This window comes from Halictus rubicundus, chromosome 3 (genome assembly GCF_050948215.1).
Source record: "Halictus rubicundus isolate RS-2024b chromosome 3, iyHalRubi1_principal, whole genome shotgun sequence".
Taxonomy (NCBI): domain Eukaryota; kingdom Metazoa; phylum Arthropoda; class Insecta; order Hymenoptera; family Halictidae; genus Halictus; species Halictus rubicundus.
In genome coordinates this window covers 888,364-912,329 of record NC_135151.1, presented here as the reverse complement: position 1 = coordinate 912,329, position 23,966 = coordinate 888,364, and the positions used below count along the sequence as shown (strand labels likewise).

Below are 23,966 nucleotides of genomic sequence, written 5' to 3'. Positions count from 1 at the left end.
ACGAAAAGATCTCGTAAGTAATGCAAGACCGCATGTGGCACTAAACGTGCAAAAAAATTACGTAAATTCGGTTGGTAAATTTTATTATACCCACCTTGCAGATATTGTTTCATCGGATTACTATTTTGCTTTAGGCGAAGCAACACGTTCGACCAGAAACGAAGATGATAACATCTAATTCATGAAAATATAGTATATACTTACTGGCGTGTAAAGTAAACAATGAAAAATATCTTCATTAAGATACTTTGGAACCAGAAAGTGATTACAACACTACGGATCTTCATGCAAATTCTAATTTTCACGAATCGAGAGAAAACGTAGACCCTTATACGAGGTTTCCATTCAATGGTTTCGTAAAAATCTGAAGAAAGGAAAACCTTTCGGCATTGACTAGATAATTCCTTGTTAAGTTAGAAAATTTCATATTTCTTCGTATGCTCGTCTTGTTGCATTTTAGAAACTTTCACGCGCCTTATATGCATAAAAATCCGCGTAGTCTGGCGATTACATTTTTCTGCGAGTTTCAAAGGTATGTTTCAAACGGCATGGATCTGTGGGACTGATGCATGGATTGCAACATGTTTCAGACTATATACAGAGAAATGCTATTTTAAGGGACCCAATTACTGTGCCTATATTCATTATATTTACTTTTAAAGCATATTAAAAAAGAGATATATAACATATTAACTGATTTTAATTTTCATTAAATGTAATATCTCTTTTTTAATATTCATTATGCTTTAAAAAAAGTATAATTAACACTTTAATGGCCGCTCACACAACATGTGTGTGATAGCCGGAACAGCTGTAATTGTCCGCTCGCTCATGTACACAGACATGTTACACACATGTTGTGTGATGCAAAAATATGTGTGTGGAAAAATATTAAATTTGTCGTTAAATTGTTGTTGTTTTTTGTTTTATGTGTACGTTCGCACATGTTGAATTATTTTGTGAACTTAATCAAGTTTTTTTAAATAAATTCTTCAAAAATATTGCCGGCCCCTGGCGACGTTTGACTGCGGAGACGTGCGACCATAAAAGTGTTAATATAGTAATAGTAATTGGTAGTCCTACAGTAATTGGGTCCCTCACCCTAGTTTGTCCCGATTAGGATGGAACATTTTGATTTCGCACAAGGATCTGCAGTCTCGTGATTACATTCATCTGTAAACTATAGAAGTTTCAAATATTAAGGGACCAGGGTAGTCACGTGACTTTTGCAGAGTCAGCATGTCGGCAACTGTTGTGTAATTTCCATTCACAGCCTTCAGACACTGATTTAAGATCCGTCTTGGTCTTGATCCGACAGGTCTTAAGTCAGTGACTAAACTTGTCACACTTTTTGCTCTGTATTATCGATATTATGAATTCTGACGGCAGAAACGTGCTTCAAGTTTTTGGCTTTATTTCGCAGAGAACCAAGACAAAATATAGCTCAATTTGTAACTGGAGATATTTTCTAGCGCGCGCTTCTCTCGATTTCATCCAGAAAAATGCTTGGATTCCACGACATGCACATCGTCAATTTTTGGCCTACATCTAACGCTTACATTACCAAATATCTGCATAATCTCGCGAGCTCATAACCAGCGCGCGCTAGATTGAACCTTCCTCTTTCGAGTGAGCCCTTTCCCAGCGAAAGATATTCTCATATATGAAGGAAAAGTTGAGGCACGTAAAACCATTTTTCCTAATTTTGTCGGTAACGTGGTCACTCTACCTTATCGTGAATTACGGAGTCTCGACTGTAACGATTAACCCATTGCATGCGTCGCAAAATGTTTGAGATAAGGTTTCGGTCGCCTCAGATCCGGCGACATGTGAAATTCGCGAGCGTATTCCTCGAAACGGTTTGAAAGGACGATAAAACGTCATTGTTGTCCGATGATCCGCGTTATTTATTTTCGCACGAGTGGCTTTGTTAACATCTGCTCCGAAGAGTATCTGGCGGAGTATCTTTGTTCGAATCTCTCACGATCCACATCGATAAAGCTTCGCGGTTCCGCTCCGAATCGTGGCTAGACGATCAAGAGAACCCGCGGCTTGACAAAAGGCGGCTCCGGAGAGCCGGGCAATTTCGTCGTCTCATAGCCATAGCTCTCTCGGCGGTTTTTTCTGCGCGGTCTAGTTGCGGCGAGCATCGAGAGGTGACGGCAAAAGTGGTACGATTCTTTTCGTCTTAGCCCGTGCCCGAGGTAACGATTCTACTTCACGTTACCGACGACCTCCTTACCGGGATCTCGGCCCGTTAATGGCACGAACCTACCTTTCTCGCTGGTTCCTCTGTTTCCCCGGCAAGAAAGCCCTGGGCAACAAGGCGACACGAAACCTTTGCCAACGACAACGCCGGTGAACCTTTGACTCCGAAAAGCTCGAGTTCCCTGCCCGATCAATTCGGGGGTCTTTTCGGTCTAACAACTCCAGAAAATTGTTTAGGCACAACGCTGTGAAAATGTGCCCTTAAAGCTTCACAGATATATCGAACCAAAAAATCAATTGACAAAAATACAGCCCTTTGATAGTATGATCCTCAAATTTTAGATTCGTAGTTGAGAAAATAACGTTGTAGTAGATCATTTAGAGTTTAGAGTGTCGCATCAATAACCATTGCAGTTTAACAGTTCCCAAAAATGAAGTGATAAAAATGCAGCACTTTGAAAATATTCTCCTCAAAAGGCTACAGCAGACGGTCAAAAAGTGCCCCCAAACGAAATTGATTTTTTTTTATTTTTGGTCACACCATTCAATAGGGTTCCCAAAGAAACCCCTCTGTGACAAGTTTCGAGTCGGTTCCCTTACCACATGGGTAGTTATAGGGTGATCACGGTTTAATGAATTATTTTTAAAAATCCGGAAGCATCAAATTACCGATTTTACCACGTTTATATAATTATATTAGTCGTGTCTCGTCGTGATTATTAATGTATATTTTTTCCAGATTTTTCGGATCATGCGAATATGTTTAAAAAAATTGGAAATCTCTAACAATTCGAAGAAAATGCATTTTGTTTTGAACTCTTGGAGATACCAGTTTCATAAAAATTCATTAATAAGATATTGTCGAAACTATTGTTCTTAATTTCTTTCAGAATTTTTACGATGCCTCTTTACCTTTTTGTAGGCGTACTACGTAATATTAAACATTTCTATGGTCGAAAAAATAATGTAGAAACTTAAAAATGCAATATAAAATATTTTATTTGTTTCGATTGAGAAAAGAACGGCGTCAGAGATCGTTTGGAGTGACGTATTACATAAAGGCTATTGCAGTCCAGCTCCTAAAAATCAATTATGAAGTATGCAGCACTTTGAAAATATGTTCCTAAAATTTTAGTTGCTTTTGAATAGCTAATGTTATAGATGCTCATTTAGAGTGACGCATTAAACGACATTCCAGTCTAACAGCTCCACAAAATCAATTATCAAAATTCATTTCACGTCACTGTAAAAATTCCATTCCACCTCATTTCTCTACAAAAAAAGTCATAAGGTAACAATTGTAAAACCTGGCAGAACGCAATTTAAAGTCGTCCGATCTTAAAAATATTTTCTTATAACTGCCACTTTCACTTTTTCTACATTCTCTCAACGACCATGCGAATACGTTTCTACAGCTTTCATATATCTGCACGCTATAAACAAATTTTCTTCTTACAATTCTCTGTATTATTCCGTAGGATTTCTATGTCATTGTGGAAAATGATCTCAATCTAATGCTTCCTGAACGAAGTTGAATTTTCAAGAACATTTTTTCTTTCCGCAACGATGTTTTACATTTAATGAGTGACTTGTAATAATGTACGCAATAAAAACAAGCAATTATTTTCCTCGACGTGTCGCATTAAAGAATAATTTATTACTTGCACAATGCATTAATTTCCGCTACTTTCTCTTCGAATATTTCTGGAAATTATAATGAATATAAAAAATTGTGGTAATAAAAAGTAACTTTTTGTGTTCCATAAAATATTCTAACAAAACGAAACATTTTTCCTACTTTCGCCATTAAATTAGAAATTCTCAACAATGGAACTGCACAATTCTCTACGGCACGCGAACGATAGTTGTGGTATCTGTTTAGTACTATTGCAGTTTAGATACGTGGGACAAGAGACAAATACATATTTATAATAAACATTTAAGCCTACAGAAATAGGAAAGACAGTGGGAAAAAAGAAACACTATTACTAAATTTTCAGTGAAGTAACATCAAGCAACTTTTTCGTAGAAGTTGACAACGTGTTCAGTTGATGTAACGACTATCTTGAAGAAGTTTCTCGTTGTGTCTAGTGTTCCTGATTTCTCGACATTTTTCATTTATCGAGAAATGAGAAATAAGACTATATTTCTCGAGAATTTTTAATAAAATAAAAAAATATTGGGAAACTTTTACCAAACTTTTATAAAGTGAAACATTACGCTTTCGTTTTGAAATGACTTCTTATGAAGCATAATACGTCTAATGTAGAATCAGACAATCTATTTCTTTTTTTTTTGTAACAAAATCTGTAGCCGTAGAAAAATTTCTTTCGTTTTGTGTAGATGTTGGCTTTATCGTATACAGAACATCCAAAAGTTGCTGAAGATTGGATGTCCTTTTTTCAGTGGACTCAAAAATTTGGAATTCCTTTGTTAGAGTCCGGGATTTATTTTCTTCTGCCGCTAAACTCTTGACACTATATTCTTGAAGGCTATCTGCAATTTCTAATTCTAACTGTTTTTCCAGTGATAGTTTCGCATTCTGAGAATCTGAATGTTTTTCACTATTTTCATAAGAATCATTGTTATATTTTCCATAAAGTCTGCTTAGAATTTGTTTTGCCATTTTATACATATCTGCCTCGGATGTTAAATAAAAAAATGTATCTTCTGAATCTTTTTGCAGAGATTCTGGATTATGCAGATATTTTATAAGGGATACACAACAATCTTGTCTCTTCTTTTAGATATTTCTTCTTTAATAACAACAAGAAACTCATTACTCAATTCAGTATTCAGTTTTTCTAAAGTTTTAAATAAGAATTTAAGAGAATTTAAGAATTTATATGTTATAAAATAAATGAGATTCATAAGAACTTTCCTAAATTTAAATTTCTCGAGAAATACTGGAATTTTTCTCGAGAAATGAGAAATAATCAATTATAAAATTTCTCTAGAAGGAACACTAGTTGTGTCGCTTCAGTGTGGACATAGCTTTATGGTTGCCATTCGAGTGGCAGAGGTCAGACAGTCGAAACGCTGCAGTTTCGCGGAATTTCCATGACGAACGAATTTTTCGTTTCTGCTCCAATTGCAGCTCGCGTACAGGTCGGTTTCGTGTGCTTTTACGCGGCTAACGTTTAATTGTGTCTACGCGTATAAGTTAATTAGGTCAAAAGGCTGAAAGGTCTATGGGAAACGGTGGCTCTGTCGTTATGAAACAAGAGAATTAAGGAAGAAAGATAATGTGGGAGATAAGCTTGCATTCTGGGTTAACTGCGGTGAACATTTTCTGGCGATCCGTCTCCTTTAAATCGTCTCTCAATAAGCGTATCTCCTTATTGTTGCGATTTACACGCTCCGCTCCGGTGATACATTAAGAACGAAGATACAGATCGTAATTTCCTAATGGCTGGAAACGTACGGCAGCTTCTTCTCATTCACATAATTTCATGCAACGTAATTACTACACTCTTGTAACAGATTAATATACGACGCGGTTCGGGACGGTGTGATTAATACTCGCTTCAGTGTAACCTTAATCTTACGACAATGCGAATTTCCGTTGTGCATGAAGCATCAAAAAGACCAAAATTAATCAGTTTCAATCGAGACTCTTATGGTGATTCTGTGTCTCTTTGACACATACATAAATCATCTGCAAAACTGACGATATCTTTTGTACACTTGTCTTAACTTGAACCTTTTATTTGTAACCGTTCAATGCTTCAATAATTGCAGAGCTAATATAGGGTCTTTACGCAGAACAGAATTTTTTAAAATATAATTTAGAAAAATCGAAGTCAAAAGTTTACTTCCTGTGTGAATGATTCCAGTGTTACACTCACCGTGAACTACAAATCATCACCGGTTTTATTAAGTATTTTATTGTGCCTCTATATTTCACACAAACGCATACAAAGTTGGTGTCTACCGACAGAATTTGTAATTAATTGCGCTGAAACATCCAACTAAATCTTCTTCGAATATTAGGCGGAAAAAATTGAAGATTCACAGAACAAGATCGACAAATTCCTAAAGAAATTAATTTGTGCACAATTGAGTTTTTAGTTCGATAATTTGTGGAACTCGTGTAAAAATTCGCCTATTCTCCGCTGCGTAAAAAGTTACTGCACATTTCAATGTATTCTCCAAGAGTGACAAGTAAACAAGCGTGCTCGCTATTCCCACGGCGACTTTTCTAATAGCTAGACAGACATACAACAACAAAGTTTCGCTGACTAATTAGAGCCTGGCGAAACGACTTTCCGTTGATAACACAACGTCAAGATTCCAACGAGATAATAACACATTGCTCGTCTATAGTACTCGTACAATCTTCCGATCTAGAAAGAGTGCTAACAGTCGCTTTTTTTGCGATTTCGTTGGACAATTATCATTTTGTGAAAGCGAACCGCAAAAAAATCTACATCATCATGCGAAAACGGTAGTACTCGTTCGAATGCAGCGAAATCACACGTTTGCGTGTACATGAACGTCGTCTTTCCGAACCATTTACTATTCATACTATTCATTTACTATTCTTCCGAGATACAAAATGTTTTCAAGAGAAAATTTAGTGGAAGTACGGGAAGAATGTTCATTAATCATTGTAGATATTAATCGCTAGATTTTTATGCATTTGTGGTCAAATCGAACGTGAAAAATATTATAAAATATCTAATCTGATCGAATTTACCATTCGCGATTTAATGCGAAAATAAACTGTAATAAAATAGACTCTAATACAAATTAGACTTCTGTTTAACTTCGATCTTTATTATTAATATTTAAAAAATTTTCTTTCTCATAAAAATCCGCAGTTTTATTACTAGACGGTTTCATTACTGCGGATGTAATGCATTTGTGACAAAAATGACTAGGTCAAACGCAAAATAGACAGAACATTGGAAGAATTGAAGGGTATTGTTATTTTCGACTTTTCAAGATGGTTAAAAGAGAAAACACATTTTTATTTAACTTCGGTCTCTTAGTGACCCGGACAAATTTTTCTTTTGCGTGGAGGTCGACAGTTCATTAATTGCTATCGTCACGTACGAAATTCGGGCACGAAAGAGTGAAGTTACAATAAAAGAAAGCGACGCGCAAAGCTGATCCTAATATTCCGTGTTTCTTTGACAACGTCTTCCGGTATATGTGAATGCTTTAGGTTGAATCTTAATGAACCGCTTCAACCCATTTTCTCAGCCTTGAATAGCAGGATTTCCTGTGACATCCTCGTCGCCGAAAATAAAACAAACTTCCACAATTACGCTGCAACTGTACGACGTTCCTCGCTCAGAGATTTCGTCGGATAACGAAACCGTTATGTTTCTAGCCCCGATACTGACAAAATGCGTTAATTGTAACTAGTTCGTGCGGTTCCTTACGCGTTTTAATCGTTACACCAAGTTCCTTCAAATTTTCATTTTTTTAGCCGATTCTACAGAAAAAGCCGATCCAAACGAACTTTTGCTCCATCTTTAAGTCGATCGAGATTTGTTAAATTTTTATTTCATCTTATTCCTCAGTTTTTCATATTTCCTGCCAATTCTGCCGGAAAAAGCCAGATACGATCCGTAGGAACTTTTGCTCCGTCTTTAACTCGACCGAGATTTGTTAAATTTTTATTTTATCTTATTCCTCAATTTTTCATATATCCTGCCAATTCTGCCGGAAAAAGCCAGATACGATCCGAGGGAACTTTTGCTCCATCTTTAACTCGATCGAGATTTGTTAAATTTTTATTTTAGCGTGTTTCTATAAATTTTCATTATTCGTGGAAATTATATAAAGAACGAGAAAAATTTTTTTTTCACTGTCAATATGACTGAGATTAATTGAATTGTTCTCTGCATGTTTCGAATTTTTTTCATGGCTATTTCATGTAAACTGTGTAAAGTAGAATTCTCATAGCGATTTTTTAAGTTTGTTTTGCGGTTTTATATTCGTTAACAAAGACTGGTAATCTTAGAAAGTTTATCTATTAATTATCGTTTCCGTTCACGAATGATATTTTGTACAAGAATTCCGTTCATTAAAAATTGTAAATGAAATAAAAATTATGTGAGAACTACGGTGTTGAAAAATTTCATGGTGCGAGACGGAAGAAAGTGCAAATTTCTAAAAAAAAGTTTCCTTTTTCCACAGTTCAATATTAAAGCTGATAAATAGATCGCGGATCTTTATGCATTTATAGCATGTTAAAATTTGCAAGATATGCGAAAACGCGAATATTAATAACAATAAATTGCATTTATCTTATTTTCACCGTGAAGAATCTTACAGCCGATAAACGAAATTTTCTCTTATTCTAATCTCTATAAAGCTATCGATCAAGATGTTAATTCGGGTAATGATCCACAGTTTAAATTGCGTACAGTCGCTCGAGACTGCACACGCATGTGCGATATTTTTCGAAAATTCGTTTGCAAAGGAATTTTGATCTTACATTGTCGCGATGCACTTCCGCGAAGTTGATTTTATCCGGCAGAGAACGCGGCGGGGATCGAGGATCCGAAAAATCGAAGGAGAATAATCGTATCGGAAGATTTCACGGTGCGAAACGGAAGGAAGTGTGCGATACTAATTGCGCCGGTTACGCGGACAGTGGTGAATAAAGTGCGGAGGGAGGTAGGTGGAAAGAACGGTGGGGAAGAGACCGAGAGAGAGAGAGAGAGAGAGAGAGAGAGAGAGAGAGAGAGAGAATCAACGTTTCACTTAACCATTTCATTACCTTCAGTCGAGCCTTAGCCACAGTGCAAACAGAGCCGCCGTATGTGCAAGGTGTACACCGATCCCCGTCCGACCAGTGAACCGGTGAATTTGCGCGCGAAACATGACTGTTGTTGGCTCCTGTCATCGGTGTCAAACGATAGATAGTGAACGATCCGGCGGCCGTTGATCGTTATATAAATGGATTTTCTTGGTTCGAACCGATCCCGATCCCGCACGAAAGAAACAACGCCGCTGCTCGAGAAAACTGGGACCGAGTAACGTGAATCTCTCGCATCCGAGACAATCGCAACCGACCGCAGCCTACACCCACGAGAGATCAGTTCACCCGGGAGGATCGTGTTCGCGTTAACCTATTTCGAATTTACGCTTCAGGTAGGATCACTCCGATCGCACTAGATCAAGGATCTTTGCGCTAATTTTCATTCCCCTCTGCGTCTACTGGAAAGCTTCGGCTCTGTTCTTCTACTTAACCCACAACTGGTTCGAAATTTCTGTTCCGTATCGCACGGTAATCCGAAAAATCAAGCTTCTTTAACTTCTTTGGAACATTTGGTTCATTTTTACTCTACGATTGTATACTTCAAGGTACCTCGGAAAATTTATACGGAATCTTAGAAAGGTCCTAGCGCGATATGTACTTCGTCGTCTGAGCGAACATACTACCGAGCTTTAAACGAGACTGATTCTGTTATAGTGATAACATGACTGAATCTATTCCGATTTTATAAGATTTTTATGGAAATATAAATTAATATACATATATAAATTTTAAAAAATTAATTTATATTTATTTATTTCTTTTTTTTTTGTTTTTGTAATAAATAAAGTGTTTCAAGCTGTTTTCTGTAAATTAAATTGTTAAGGGGAGCGAATATTTTACAAAAAATTAATACTACGCCATATTTCCAATTAAAAAGATCTTGGGGCAGTCCCTTTGCCCCCTTGAAAATTTAATACATACTAAAATATTAGCCCTCCTTAACCATTTAATTTACAAAACAAATGAGGTCGATATCTTCATTGAATTCTGAGAAAACAGCTAACACTTGCAGCAACACTTTATTTGGTACACCCTGTACACTTGAATGAAAACGCATACTGATAAATTTCTCAAAAATGTATTTTTGAAGCTCTAAAATACAAAAGAGAAAATACTTCCGACCGCAAAGGGTTAAGGGGGTGTTCTGGTTTCTCATTTTCAAAAAATCGATTAACGTAGTTATAGGTGTTCAAAAAATGCAAAGGGCAGTATGCTTAAAGGGAGATTGTATAGCTTGTTTTTGTGCTGTACAGTAATTTGAAATCTTGTTAATCGTGCGATAATAATTGGCACTATATTATAATATAATAGAGACAACAATTTGAATCGCAAACTAACAAGTAGTCAAAAATTAATGCACTTTAATCATTTCTTTGGTTCTATCGTTTAACAAAAGATTTCAGAATTTATTTTTAATTAATACAACTATTCAGAGGTCTACTAACAATACAATAGTAACCGACACCATATTATAATACAGAAATTGCTGTCGCTATTGTATTCACGATGGAAATCGTTGTAGCGCATGATTAATATACACTACAACGATAGAACTTTCCGGCAGACTGAATATTTTGTAAAAATCAAAACGAGGTAAAAAGTTGTATTTCTTTTGCTGAATAAACGATCGCTTACGGCAAGAATACAAACGTCACACTCCCGTTTTTGTTAATGTAAAGTTTTCTTGTATTATGCAAACACGCGAATGGCAAAGATCCACAGTTCACTAATGACTATATAATCACGTTGATTAGTTAATTAACTGCTGGTTTTAAGTATATTCTTGGAGAAAATATGCTTTGGTTAAAAATACTTGAATTATAAAAATATAAGTTACGGGATTTTATATAAGGATAGAAAATTACAAGATCAATACGAGTTCGATAGTACACGAATCCTTAATAAACCTAAACGAATAATAAACAAATAATAGAAAAATAAATGAATAATAAGTAATAATTAATAAGTCAATTAATAATTAATTATTTTCTAATAACTTTAGTAATGTTTGTAGCTTTTTTTTAATAATTTTGGTAATTTTAGTAACTTTAGTAATGACTTTAGTATTTTACTGAAAATACTGACGAATTGGAAGAATTTTCTGTCGATATTAATTGTGCATCATTGATACTTAATTATTATGTTTTTAACTATTGGTTTTTTATTAGTTCCAACTTCTCGATTACTTTAACATTCTTAATTACAATACATTATTATTTAATCTGGTATATTGTAGAGCGAGCATACTACGAAACTGTTTCGAACTATAAAAAGTGACGAGGCTCGAACGTGAATGTGTCTACAGGAAAACTAACTAGTGTCGGATAGAGAAAACGTAAAATAATGGAAAGTGAGAGTTTACGCTTCAATTATTCCGGAAAATAATTAGTAGTCGTGCCGACTCATTAACTTTTCCATTGTACCATCAACAATAGCCACAACTTTTAATATTCTTAAAAGGAAATACTAAAGATTCTTTGTAACAATTTAAATATCTACGCGAGATGGCGGATATTTAATAATAATTAGATAGTAAACGTTTCTGGGAACGCGTAGCAATGAAATTAAAAACTCGAACAAATTCTGATAATGTTTATCCCGTTATTCTTCTTGGGGATCGCCATTACAGTTTTCCAGCTTGAGAAATAATCCAGTTTTGTTTAAATATTGTTTCCCGCGTGGTGAATATGATTACTGATATAGTTTACGTGACCAATTGTGCCGCGGGACACGAGAACACACTGAACGGAAACGGAAGACGCGGACATTAAAAGAAATATAAAGCCATACTTAAATCGCTTCGCGTAGCACAATACAACAGCCGTGATGAATAAAAAAGTTCGACAACATTCACTAGTCCCTGTTTAAAAAGAAACTTCCAATACACGGAATTTATCGTCTAATTTTCATGCTTAGTTAATCCTTGAAACTGTGAGTTTATGCAAACGTCCACTGGGGATTATTAAATTTGCAATTAAATTCTAATAGATATCACAAAAAACTTGTTTACTTATGCATATTTAGGGGCACAAAATTACGTATACAAAAAGGATGTACTTAGGAGGAGAAAATAGCTCTATTTTCAAGGTTCGATGCTATTCGAGTACTGTAAAAGTTAATTACAAGTGAAATCAATACAAATGAACTTTCCTTTAAATACCCCTGCTAGTGTACCCGTCGCAATTAGCTCGCATTGCAAGAAAGTACATATCGCAACGCATTGCAACTGACTTTTCAGATTCTTAAAACGTCAAGAAATTTACAGCTTATAAAAATGCGAACTACACGAACCAGTAATTTGAAAAACTGGAATGCAAAATAAAAAACTATGTCCTCAATGAAACGTTAGTTTAATGTCACTTATGTTTGTTGTGGTTTCGGACGTACGCGACGACAAATAATTACGTTCTTTAACTTTTTATAAACAGGAAGTTTTCAGTCGATTCTTTCATTAGATTTTCTCATTAAAAATGTCTGTTAGCGTTATTTTCTAATAAAAACAGCGATGGTCGGGTTCGAAGGAAAACTTACGGGGAACTAATAACGAAGATAATGATAAGCCAGGTAATAATTTATGGATAGTAGATTCAATCGGCTCGAGAATTTTCGCTTGAGAACGAATAAATCGGTATGTTATTTGCGAAAGATTGAAAGAACCGAATAATGAGAACCACGATGTTTTGATTATCGCCTAACCGCAAAGAATACTTCGAGTTTCCAACTTTCACGGAAACTAAGTGCATTGTCAATTTATGCATTTCTTCGCGGATGAAAAAAATTGGATTCGCGATTCTAGAAGTATCTCTTCATTAACAACATTTGAACAATTTTCATTTATTTCTACAGTCCCGTTTAGACTGTTAAATTTATCCACTACCGATTTAATAAATTCTGGAGTGGATACGTTGAATTTTAATTTAAATAATGGTTCGTTGATGAAAGTACTAGTTTTTGACGGGCTTTGTCCACGGACACGCGTCTGAGGACAAACACGCTTAAATCATCATAATTGTTCAGCATTCTTTCCTAATAATCGTGTCATTATTTTCCAGGCCTTGAAGAAAATAATTCAGAGATAATTACGTTTCCAATATAGAAAAGACAATAATCTTTTTCCAACGATGCTAAAACGCCGATTCAATGTCAAGATAATTTTGCCAAATGACTTCAGAGTGTCGCGTAAAACGAAACAAATGGAAACGTAAAACCTGTTCTGTTCTGTTTCAGTAATGATTCACGTCGAACAGTGACTCAAAACACTATGAATCTCTATGAATCTCTATGAATCGCACCTCTTCGAATCTGTTTTCAGCGGGACAAAAAATTGATTTGTTCTTTAAAATGCTATTCTTACTTCTAAGAAAGAAACAAATTCGGTTCCCGTGTCTTGCAACGACTGCAAATTTTCAATTGCGAAACAATTAGTGAAATCAGTATTTCTTATTTTTTCGCAATCAGTGAAAGAAATGTTTTAAAAGTGCACCAAACGAGTTGAATTTTTCGAGAACTTAAAAATATTAGTTTATTACACGAGAATAAACACTGATTTTACAATTTTTATTTAAATTAAAATACTAAAAATTAGTATTTTTTTCGCAATTCTAGACAATTACAATTTTTTTACACATCGCGTAATAAACTAATCCCAAGTTTTCGACAAATTCAAGTCGTTCGATGCGCTTCTGAAAAAAGTACTCCACTTCGAAACGTGCGCGAGGATGTCTACCTAAATATTACTTTTTCATTCCCCGTTTTCGCGAACAGCTTATTTTATTTTTAACGCATACCTATAATCATGCAAATAAATTATTTTATTTATAAGAAAAAGTTTTTGAGATACCATTTAAAAATAGTATTTTATTTGGAAAATATTGAAAATAGCGAGACTTATTTTGTAGGACTGTGTAAAATAGTATTTCAAATAGTTGATAGTAACTTATACTTTTCTGATATTTTGTTGCGTGTAATGTTATTACGACATTATCGTCTGTTTATCAACATGTTACGTGCAAATATTCGTAACTAAGCTACAAGTAATACTTTGTTAACTATTATAGATTACTAACTATTTGCTCAACTTATTTTCATTCTAAGGAAATATTTGAAATACAACATTAAAATATGTTATTTGTCGAAATTTTTCGTTCTATTTAAAGTAGTATTTTATTAGAACCGCATTAAACAATATTATTTAAAATAGAATTTTTAATATTTTTTCTCGTAATTTTGCCCAGGTCCGTTCGCGAAACGGTTCGCGCGAACGGAAATTCGCGGATCGATCCTTGGTCCGGTTATTACCATTGTGTCTGTTACGAAAGGATCCGCTGAAAAGAATTGAGAAGCAAGGCTTCGCTCGGTATCGTATGCGAAACTCGATAGCGGACAAATCCGTGCGTTACAGTCGCTAGAAACCAAACCCACTTGACAAACCACCGACTCCACGTGGACTCTTACGTTCACCGAGAGCGTAGCCGAGTACGTTCACCAGGGCAACGAATGCACTTGCACTTTTTAAGAGAACCTGTTTCCGTTACAACGCGAACCTACATTGAGTGAACCACACCTACTGGGACTCCAGACCGTAGATCTCTTTGGAAAGGAGGACCTTTCCGTTAGTTTTGCGGGGTTGAACACAGCGACCCGTAATTACGGAAATTACACCGAGATATTTTACCGATCGGTCGACTGTTTCTTCTGCGACTGTGGAAACCGAAACGATTAGTATCGCGAATAGATCCTTGTGCGAAATCAAAATTGTCTAAATTGATCGTGAGAAATGGAAGTAGTTTTATTAAAGTAGCTATATTTTAGGAATTTAATATTTTTCTCTAGAACCGAGGTTGTAATTAAAAAAGCAATAGTCGGTTTAATATTTCGTCTCTTTCCTCAAAATCGTCTAAAAAATTCCTAAAACTCGAATACATGCAAACCGGTGAACATGTGTGACCTATTTCTGCAGGTGCAGATCAAACGAACACTAAACGCAAAGATTAATCGTTTATTAGGTAATAATATCATTCTTAATAGCCTCGAGTGATATAATTCCGAACAGTTGGGTCTACAACCGTAATTGAAAATTAATGGCACACATTCAGAAACGCTTTTACAGAAAATAACATGCTGAAACCTCGCAAAGCGTTTGCTATTCATCGAATATTATGATCGCAACTTCGCAACACAGTCGAGAACTACGTAATCGCGAGCCGATGTTGTAAAAGGGACCTAAAATGACGGCTCATAGTTTCATCGCATTCGTTCGTAATTACAGTTAATTATTATTAGTCACGTTGCCTCCTCCGATCATAAGAGGTATGCATACTAATTCGCCGCGCGGCTTATATAAGTGAAACAAGAGAAATTGTATCATTTTGTTCCTTCAGGCTGGTCGTGCGAGCAGGCAAAACTTTCACTGCGTTTATTATAACGCGCTCGTTACATGCTGTTCTATGTGGCTGACCAGGGACGTTGAGTTTATCCTGTTTTTCATTGCTCGCTCACTTCCTTTTGTGAAAGGAACAATATTTCTTTCGAGCCGTTGTCTACGCCTTGCATTTTTGTCGGTCCGGGCGGGAAAAAAAAAGAAAAAATAATTCGTTTCCGTGAAACAAAACCCGAGATTTCGATTCCGCGCGCCATATTGTCCCCGATGACGAAACTTTCCATGCAATTATATTACCGGTTTTAAAACGAATTAATTAATGACACGCGAATATGCAACGAACAATAAAATAAGTACCATCATTTCTGGCTCGCACCATTTTATCGAAATAAGATTCACATTTCAACCATTTTGACGAATTTCACTAAAGTTTCGGCACGACTAATATTATTATTTTTGTTGTAGTTTATTCAGTCATCTCTTCGTCATATATAGCACTTTTTAATATGGTTTCAATACCAGTGGAAATGTCTGGTTCCTAATCTTTTTGTTTCACAATTACGGAAACTATAAAAATGTTTTCGTCAGAAATTTTCGAATGGACTTCTTTATCGAAGCACATATTAACACTTTGACTGCCAAACTAGAAACCTCAAAAATTCCACAAAATCAAAGTAAGTTATTTAATGAAATAAAAATTGCAAAAAATTAAATGTATGATATTGAGTTGTCCTCCAACTTTCTTGCATTTTACAAATCCTAAACAAATTTCGTACAATGAGAAAAATTCATTTTAAAACCTGGACAAATAATTCCGTCACCCACATATGGGTGACATGGCAGTCAACGTGTTAAAAGTTTGTTGGCAAATTATTCCACATGGTAATGACTAATCGCTACCCATGATTTTTATGTTGGCTCATACGTTTTTTAGTAAATCATTAGAGGATATATTCTATTGGAAAATCCGTTTGCGATCGATGATTGACGTAATAATACGAATTTCCAGGATGTCGGCAGCCGAAAACTATTATGCAACGATCGTACTGTTTGTACTTACGTATCCGTCATACTCGGCGATGGTTCTTCCAAGGCCGCCATCTTCGCCGAATCACATACCGCAGGATCAAGGACTGAGCGACAGAAAAATCTACGAGGGAAAGTCCCTTCAAAGTTATCTACAAAGCCCGAATGTCGAAAGACCGAATACTAACGACTACAGGTATTAATTACTGTTCATAATCTCGGTCCTTTTAGCTCGAATTCTTGATTCTATCACGAACAACGAACTCTTCTCGGTTCCAGTTTCCTCGAGATTGAGCTGCAAAGCAGAGATGACCTGGACCCGTCGAACCTGCAGAACATCGTGCACGCGATGCTGAAGCCGGCCGAGCAGGTGCGCAACGACAGTTACCCTAACCCCGAAGTGATACCTCATTCCATCTTTGGCGTTCGCGACTTCGGCTTGCCGCCGAGTTTCAAGCTGAAAATGTTCGACGAGGAGAAACACGTGCTAATGGAGCCGCCGAAGCTGCACAACTACAACGAGAAGCTGTACTACCTGAAGAACAGCAGGCCGAAGGTGTACGTGAACGTGAGAGGCCACAGCGGCTCGTACCGGAAGGACCCAACCACGAGAACGACTTCCGGCGACGAATCCTTGGAATTTCTGCGAGTGACGCCATACCTACAGAGGCAGGTGGCCGATTGGAGGCCCCGTAGCAACAAGAAGAACCGATCGCCGAAGAAGTTCGATCGTAGAATCGCTTTGGATTACGGCAATCGAAAGAACCTTTCGAGGACCACGGAGAAGAGGAAGCTGAGCAGACTAGCGTCGGTTTATGGGGCTGACGATTCCACCACGGAGAATTCCATGGTGACATCCAGCGAGTTGCCGAAGCAGATACCTGCACCCCCGTCGAAGGTGCCAAGCAGAAGTCTGATGACCCAGACCACGCCGGTGCAGAGATACGCGTTGAGGAGAACGGACATATTGCCTGGTTACAGTTTCCCCGATGCTTGACGCGGAGAACATCTAAACCACCGAGGATTTACTTCAGGATACTTCAGGATTTACCTCAGTTCTATGAGGTTCGAAGAGTTAGCAGACACGTGGACTCATACGACAGGGTGATCTATCTGCTGTGAACGATAGATCCGATCCTCGAAGTGGAACTTTGGCCCCTCAGGTTCACCTCGAGACTTCGAGATCTGTTTCTAACAAGTTTCCTAACGGGGAGGCTATCGAAGAAGTCCAGGGGGCTTTGAAATTTCAACAGGGTCTATCGTTTGAACTGGACTGGTGTAATTATCTCCTGAAATAAGGGATGAAACTTACATTGCTTCGATGAGGGCGTCTTATGGTGGTTACAAGACTTGCGCATGTCTCTGAGATTTTAGAGGGTGCCCCGTTTCTTTTTGGATGGGACTATATGCTTTGTTTAGGTAGATATGTAGTACAATCTGAGACGAATTCATTGATCACGTTGGTTGTTTGTAATAGATTGTCCATGACTTTTGTCAAACATTCTGGGAATCAATATAATGAATTATTCTATCTCTAAATAATAGTCCCACCTATAGCAGTGGTTCTTCACCTTTTCAGTTTCAACGTATTAAAATCATTAAGAGAAGAAATAGATTGTTGTGGAATCTCTGTTTCTTGTAATTAATGGAGACTTGCGTTAGGATGTTCACTAGCATTTTTGGTGAGTGGGTATCATCTAGGAATAGAATAAATTATTATACAAAGGTCTATAGGTCGTTCTTACAAATACAGAAGATACAGAACAATTTCAAGAACGTTCAATGAAAACAACAATGTATAACCTTGAATGATCTTTGAAGACCAACATACCATAGATCAATGAACTCGTCCTGAAGCGGACTACATACCCATCTGAAAAACACATAATTCCATTTAAAAAAAGGCGAAGGTCACTTTGAAATGTTGGAGGCACATCTACCTAGATCAGATTTGTGATCATAAGAGATGTTTCTCTCGAAACAAAGTCTTGAATTATTATTGTCTATAACGAGCAGTTTAGGAGACAATGAAGTAGTTCATTTCAAATGAGGCACCCCGTACAGGTTATTATTTCGGGAAAAAACCTGACTCACATTGATTGTCATAATAACCGCCCAGTGCCCTTATATCAGTTCATACTTGTAACATAAAATTCGGTGGACAGTTATTATGATCGTTGGGGATGTTTCAGGTGACTTCTTTCGAAAAATATGTCATAGATATTTTATTTTCTTTATTTTGAAGCTGATGTTTTTAGATTTGAGAATGATACGCACAACTGCACTCGGAAATTTTCATTGTAGAAATTGTTTATCGGAAGGGGCTGTTGAGCAGAAGAAAATATTGGAAAGGGGACTGTGAGATAAACGAAGTCGGGCAACTATGACACTATTGCAATGTTAGTTGATTTACACCAAATAAAATTCAATGATGCGCGGGAAAATCACGTAGAATACATTTGTTATTGCAACCTGTATGTATTATAGTCTGTTTCTCGAACGAAGAAATATTAAAAAATATATATATGATCGCAGTTGATTCACGTAATACAAGTAATTGTTTTTTATGTTAAATATGTTGACTCTTAAAGCTTTACTATATTAGATTTTGAAATGTCTCATTAGAGACTCATTTTCATAATGTAACGCTTATGTCAGTGGATTTGTTAATAAGTGTTTCTCTTATGTAAAAAGGGTAGTGATTCAGCATACAAATTTGTTAAAATGTTTATTTTAGTATAAATAGGTAAGAATCAGTTTGATCATAATAGACAACTATTGCAACCATCAGTATACTTTGCATCTCTCCTTTCGTGAAACAAACTATAATTCATATCTAATATCTAATATCTGAGCATTATTTTGTGTGCATTGATCCGATAGATTTGAATACCATTTCTTTTTTAATTTTTAAAAAGCATTATACACACTCATTTTTACTCCAGAAAGTGTGTAACACGCGTCAACTTTTTTTTATTTATTGATGAGTCTGTTTTTGTCCACAATTCTGTGAACGGAAATGCCACTTGAACGATGCTTACTTAATAATCGCCAAGACCTTGTACGATGATTATAGCGTTCTTAGATTCGATGGGAATATTTTAAGATAATAGCGTTTAATTTATGAACAGTACAAATGTTTCAAAAAATGTTTGTTCGTACAAACGAATAAACACGTTTTTACTATTCCAACATTGATGTAAATTGCAATTGAATAAACGCGAGTGGATTTCTCGTAATCTTTACTGGAGATGCATTTCTCTTTATCAAACCAAAATTATTCAAATTAGCGGATAGACGACTTACCTGTTCAGCTTTCAAGGTGAGCTCTATAAAAATCTGCTGCAACTTTTCGTTCACGAAATTAATGCAAAATTGCTCGAAGCCGTTCTTCTCGAAAATTTCGAAACCATAAATGTCCAAAATTCCAATTTCGAAGCCGTCTGAAGTGGTTTCCATGGCTGCATTAATTTTCTGTAACGAATTAACACAATCCAAATTATAAAATGAAGAAATAATTAAAGAATACACACTTCAATCGAATGTGCATTATCTAAAAATGTCTCATATTTATTTTCAATGTATCATTAACCGATCAACGAGTGCGTAATTTATATTTTAATTGCAAACACTACTCTAAATGTCCTTGTATTTATTTTAAATATGTCAACAACCAAATAATTCGTGATTTGCATCTAAAATATTGTTGAAACACGAATGACTTACTTACTTTAACTAAATAATCGAATAGTCTAGCGTAAATATCTTTTGCCAACGCATCTCGAGTATAAAGAGCTTGTTCCACGTTTAAAGTGACGTCGACACTCTCGGCCTGACCACCCCATTTCGATTCAAATTCTCGCGACGTCAATTTGTGAGCTAATTGCTCTGTCGAGACTTCGAATAGAAAAGCTGGAAAGTCGAGAACTGAAACATACAACAATTTATTACTGTTCTTCATGATTTTTGATGATTATGCTGCGCTGGGGTAAGGGACCCAATTACTGTGGGGGTACCAATTACTGTGCCTAAATTAATTATACTTATTTTTAAAGCATAATGAATATTAAAAAAGAGATTACATTTTTTTTTTCATTAAAATCAGTTAATATGTTACATATCTCTTTTTTAATATTAATTATTGGAAATTGGTACCCCCACAGTAATTGGGTCCCTCGCCTTATTCTATATTTTAATTTCCCAGATAAAAATTATGTGGTAGGAGGATTTAATCCTAATTCCAATTAAAGTTGAAGGACATCCAAAAATGGGTGCACAGAGATTCCATAAAAAAACTGTTTCCTTCTACAGAGAAAGGCTAAGGATTCGAAGCGCAAGTTACAAAAGTGAATTATGCAACGGTGTGCAAACAGTATGCCATTTCGACTTGGACTCTGCAGAACATTTTAGTTTCTAACAGTCGGCCTTCTTCATAATTGTGGTGGAATCAAGAGGCTCGCTCCCACGGTTTCTCATCGGCTTACTCATGTCCCGAGAGAAGAATGGCAGGACAAGACGATTGAGAAAGAAATAGAACGAACGAAATATATACACACGTGTGCAGACGACACGATTAGATTGCGGATTTTCTGCAGTTTCAGCATACACGAGGATGCAGGACGCTCCAAATGGAAACCGCGGAAGCAAGGATTGGCAAAGTCTTATGTTTCGCTTGTAAAATTATACGTCTTTCATCTCTGAATAATATAAAATGTTAGACTTCTCGTTGATTTTCCCCCGATTTGATGTATTCGATCGAATCATGAAATTATATGAGTAAAGCAGAATTCGTTGAACGAAACTTTGAAGCAAAAGCGAGAGAAATATTTTTTTCTCAACTTTTTTTCAATGTTTGTTTACTTTTGAAGGTAATTAAAAATGAAACCAGGATAAAGGAATAAAGAAATAATCAAAATGAACGCCAGAAAAATGTCCAGAATTTGTATAGTTAAGCGTGCTTACACTGCTTGCCGGCAACCTGTGAATAATTTTCCTTTTCCATAAATTGAATGTTTCCTAGATGAAGTACTCCGGCAACTATTCGGAAGATATCATTCACTTCTGAATCACTTATTCCCATCACACTTAATCCTAGAAAGAAAAATTATATTTTTTTACAAATGAATTCTTAATGTTTAATAAAGTACAAATGCTTATTACAAGGTTTAAGAGTTAGATTATATTAGTTGATCTTAGATTATATTAATTGGTCTTTGTAAAAATTGCAGGAATACCTTTTAATGTTTCCTGAAAATCACGAGCATCAGAAACACCCTCGACTCTGTGATTCCCACTGTAGCTGAGGTACTGGTAGTAATCGAGATTACTTAATCCAAACTCGGCTATGAAATAAAAAAACGTTATTAAATTAAATAACATGGAAAAGTAGTGTGTGAAAATAAATTTTGATTGTACAATAAATAAACAGATCAGAAATTACTGTTTATATTTTTCCTGGCGAACCTCGTGTTAAATGGATTTTGAAAATAATTTCCGTCCACTTTATAAATTTTACAAGATTTCTACTGAATTATTAATATAATGGTCTTCTAAAATTGGATACAAATGTTGCTCGCTTTCGACATAATCTCTAAAATATTCATGGCCAATGTAACATTAAAGATTCAACTACATTCTTGTGACGGAAATGCAAATTCTTGCACGTGTAGATTAACATTTAAAAAATTTCTAAATTATGTTCTACTGTTTTGAGAAGACCTGCAATTTAGTATCGAAGAGAAGTGTGTATCAAAATTGTTCAATCATAATTACCAATTGATATTTACATTTCATTTGTTGGTCTGCGCCTGTGACCAATTGATAGAATACATGAAAATTTCTCTCGCCATAGTTATGACAAACGACTCTTGACTTCTCCAAAAGGAAATTCGAAATTTTTCCTCCGCTTGGTTGACCGCCACGGCCGAATTGCATTTGCACGTATTTGCCCTAAAAACAGAATATACTTGAGATATTTTTACTATTTTCTTCATTATTTCCTTAATTAAATACAAAACTTACGAATCTGCTACTATTATTGTTTCGCACTGTCTTCGCATTTCCAAACGCTTCTAATAGTGGATTAGACTCCAAAATTACGTCTTTCACTTTTTGAACTCGTTCACCACCGCCACTGACCCTTGCAATGTAGGACATTATGTATTTTGCAGTCACTGTTTTACCAGCACCGGATTCTCCACTGCAAATAACATATATTTATTTATTTTATACATTTTATTTTACCGTTTACTTCACTTAAATTTATTTTATGTATTTTATTCTACTATTCTGTCATTTACATTTAGTTTACTTTATGTGCTATTTACCACTTATTTATATTTATTTTATAATATTTCGTACACTCTTCACATAAATATTTTTTAATTTATTCTATACCGAATACTAATAATATGCTAATACTGATAAACTTAACATTTTTTATATTTTTTACGTACAATACAATTTTTATGATACGTCGTAAATCGTACTGAAGAGCATGTACCAATACTCGGAATTAAGCAACACAAAGATAACAGAATATATGAATAAAATCGTATGTAATACCTGATGATAACACACTGGCTTTCGTTATCAATTAACATATTCCTATACATCTCGTCAGCCAAACCATATACATGAGGAGGATTTTCATACGGTGCCTAAGATAAAAATATAATACAAATATATTAGAAACGGAATATGAATAGTTAGAGTCGTATTGTTTGTGACCATGCATGTTGTTTAAACTTACCGCGCCTTGATAAATTTCTATCTCCCTCTCTCCAAAATAAGGCATCTGCTTGAAAGGATTAATTGACACAAGTACGGGACCGATACATGTCTGTTGCTCATTAAGAAAATTAACTTTGCACGTTCATAATTTATATTTTATACCAAGATTACATTACACTTGACCTGTTTTATTTAATTCCTCAGTTTAAGGGTTTGATGTATCACATTTTTATAAACCACATTACAGTAAAGTCTTGATCTAAGCCGAACGAAGTTGGATATCGAATAGAACGGTATTTAGTGGTTTAATTGACGCGTTTACACGTTTAAAACACGTTTACATGTTTGAAAAAATAGTAGTCCTACACAATCTATGTCAGAGCACGGTCCCGAGGAACCGGCTTATTGTTAGATCAAGACGTCGTTTGTAATACTATTAGGTATACAAACTAATTCGTAGTTCTGTTTATGTTGAATTCAAAATTTCCAATCACCATTTTGAAAATTTATTTATTACTTGCAAGATAGTGATAGTGCATAGAAATTGATTGCGATTATTCTGGGGAGTAGAATGTGTTCTAATTGTTTGTAAATAATCAATTTTACGAAGAAAAGACCAAGAATTAATTTATGTACCTGATACATAAATCGAGTGATTTTCCTTGAATTTGTTTTTCATTAATAATATAATAAGCCTCATATACTTTTTTTTGGAGACTAATGTTGACAGTGTGTTTTCTATAATTTTATAGTTCCATAGATAATTTTACGCGGTAAATAAAATCAACATTTTACACGCTGACATTAAATACAGTTTTAATGTACATATTAACGAAAGAACGA

General features: G+C 35.5%; 2 protein-coding genes across 2 annotated transcripts in view; one reads left to right on the top strand and one right to left on the bottom strand.

Moving 5' to 3' along the window:
• LOC143352325 (unconventional myosin-Ie) overlaps positions 1–23,966 on the bottom strand; it is a 47,478-nt gene that overhangs the window by 11,637 nt on the left and 11,875 nt on the right. The window contains exons 3-10 of the mRNA XM_076784671.1: positions 23,143–23,232; positions 22,956–23,050; positions 22,413–22,590; positions 22,178–22,340; positions 21,626–21,733; positions 21,354–21,482; positions 20,122–20,318; positions 19,698–19,865 (exon numbers count right to left, since the gene is read on the bottom strand). Of these exons, the coding sequence (XP_076640786.1) occupies positions 19,698–19,865; positions 20,122–20,318; positions 21,354–21,482; positions 21,626–21,733; positions 22,178–22,340; positions 22,413–22,590; positions 22,956–23,050; positions 23,143–23,232 (1,128 nt within the window). The remainder of the gene's footprint in view (positions 1–19,697; positions 19,866–20,121; positions 20,319–21,353; positions 21,483–21,625; positions 21,734–22,177; positions 22,341–22,412; positions 22,591–22,955; positions 23,051–23,142; positions 23,233–23,966) is intronic.
• Positions 9,076–19,641, top strand: LOC143352336 (uncharacterized). The gene is made up of 3 exons (XM_076784696.1): positions 9,076–9,318; positions 16,375–16,587; positions 16,671–19,641. Exons 2-3 carry the CDS (start codon positions 16,376–16,378, stop codon positions 17,386–17,388), a joined length of 930 nt encoding a protein of 309 aa, XP_076640811.1. The 5' UTR covers positions 9,076–9,318; position 16,375; the 3' UTR covers positions 17,389–19,641.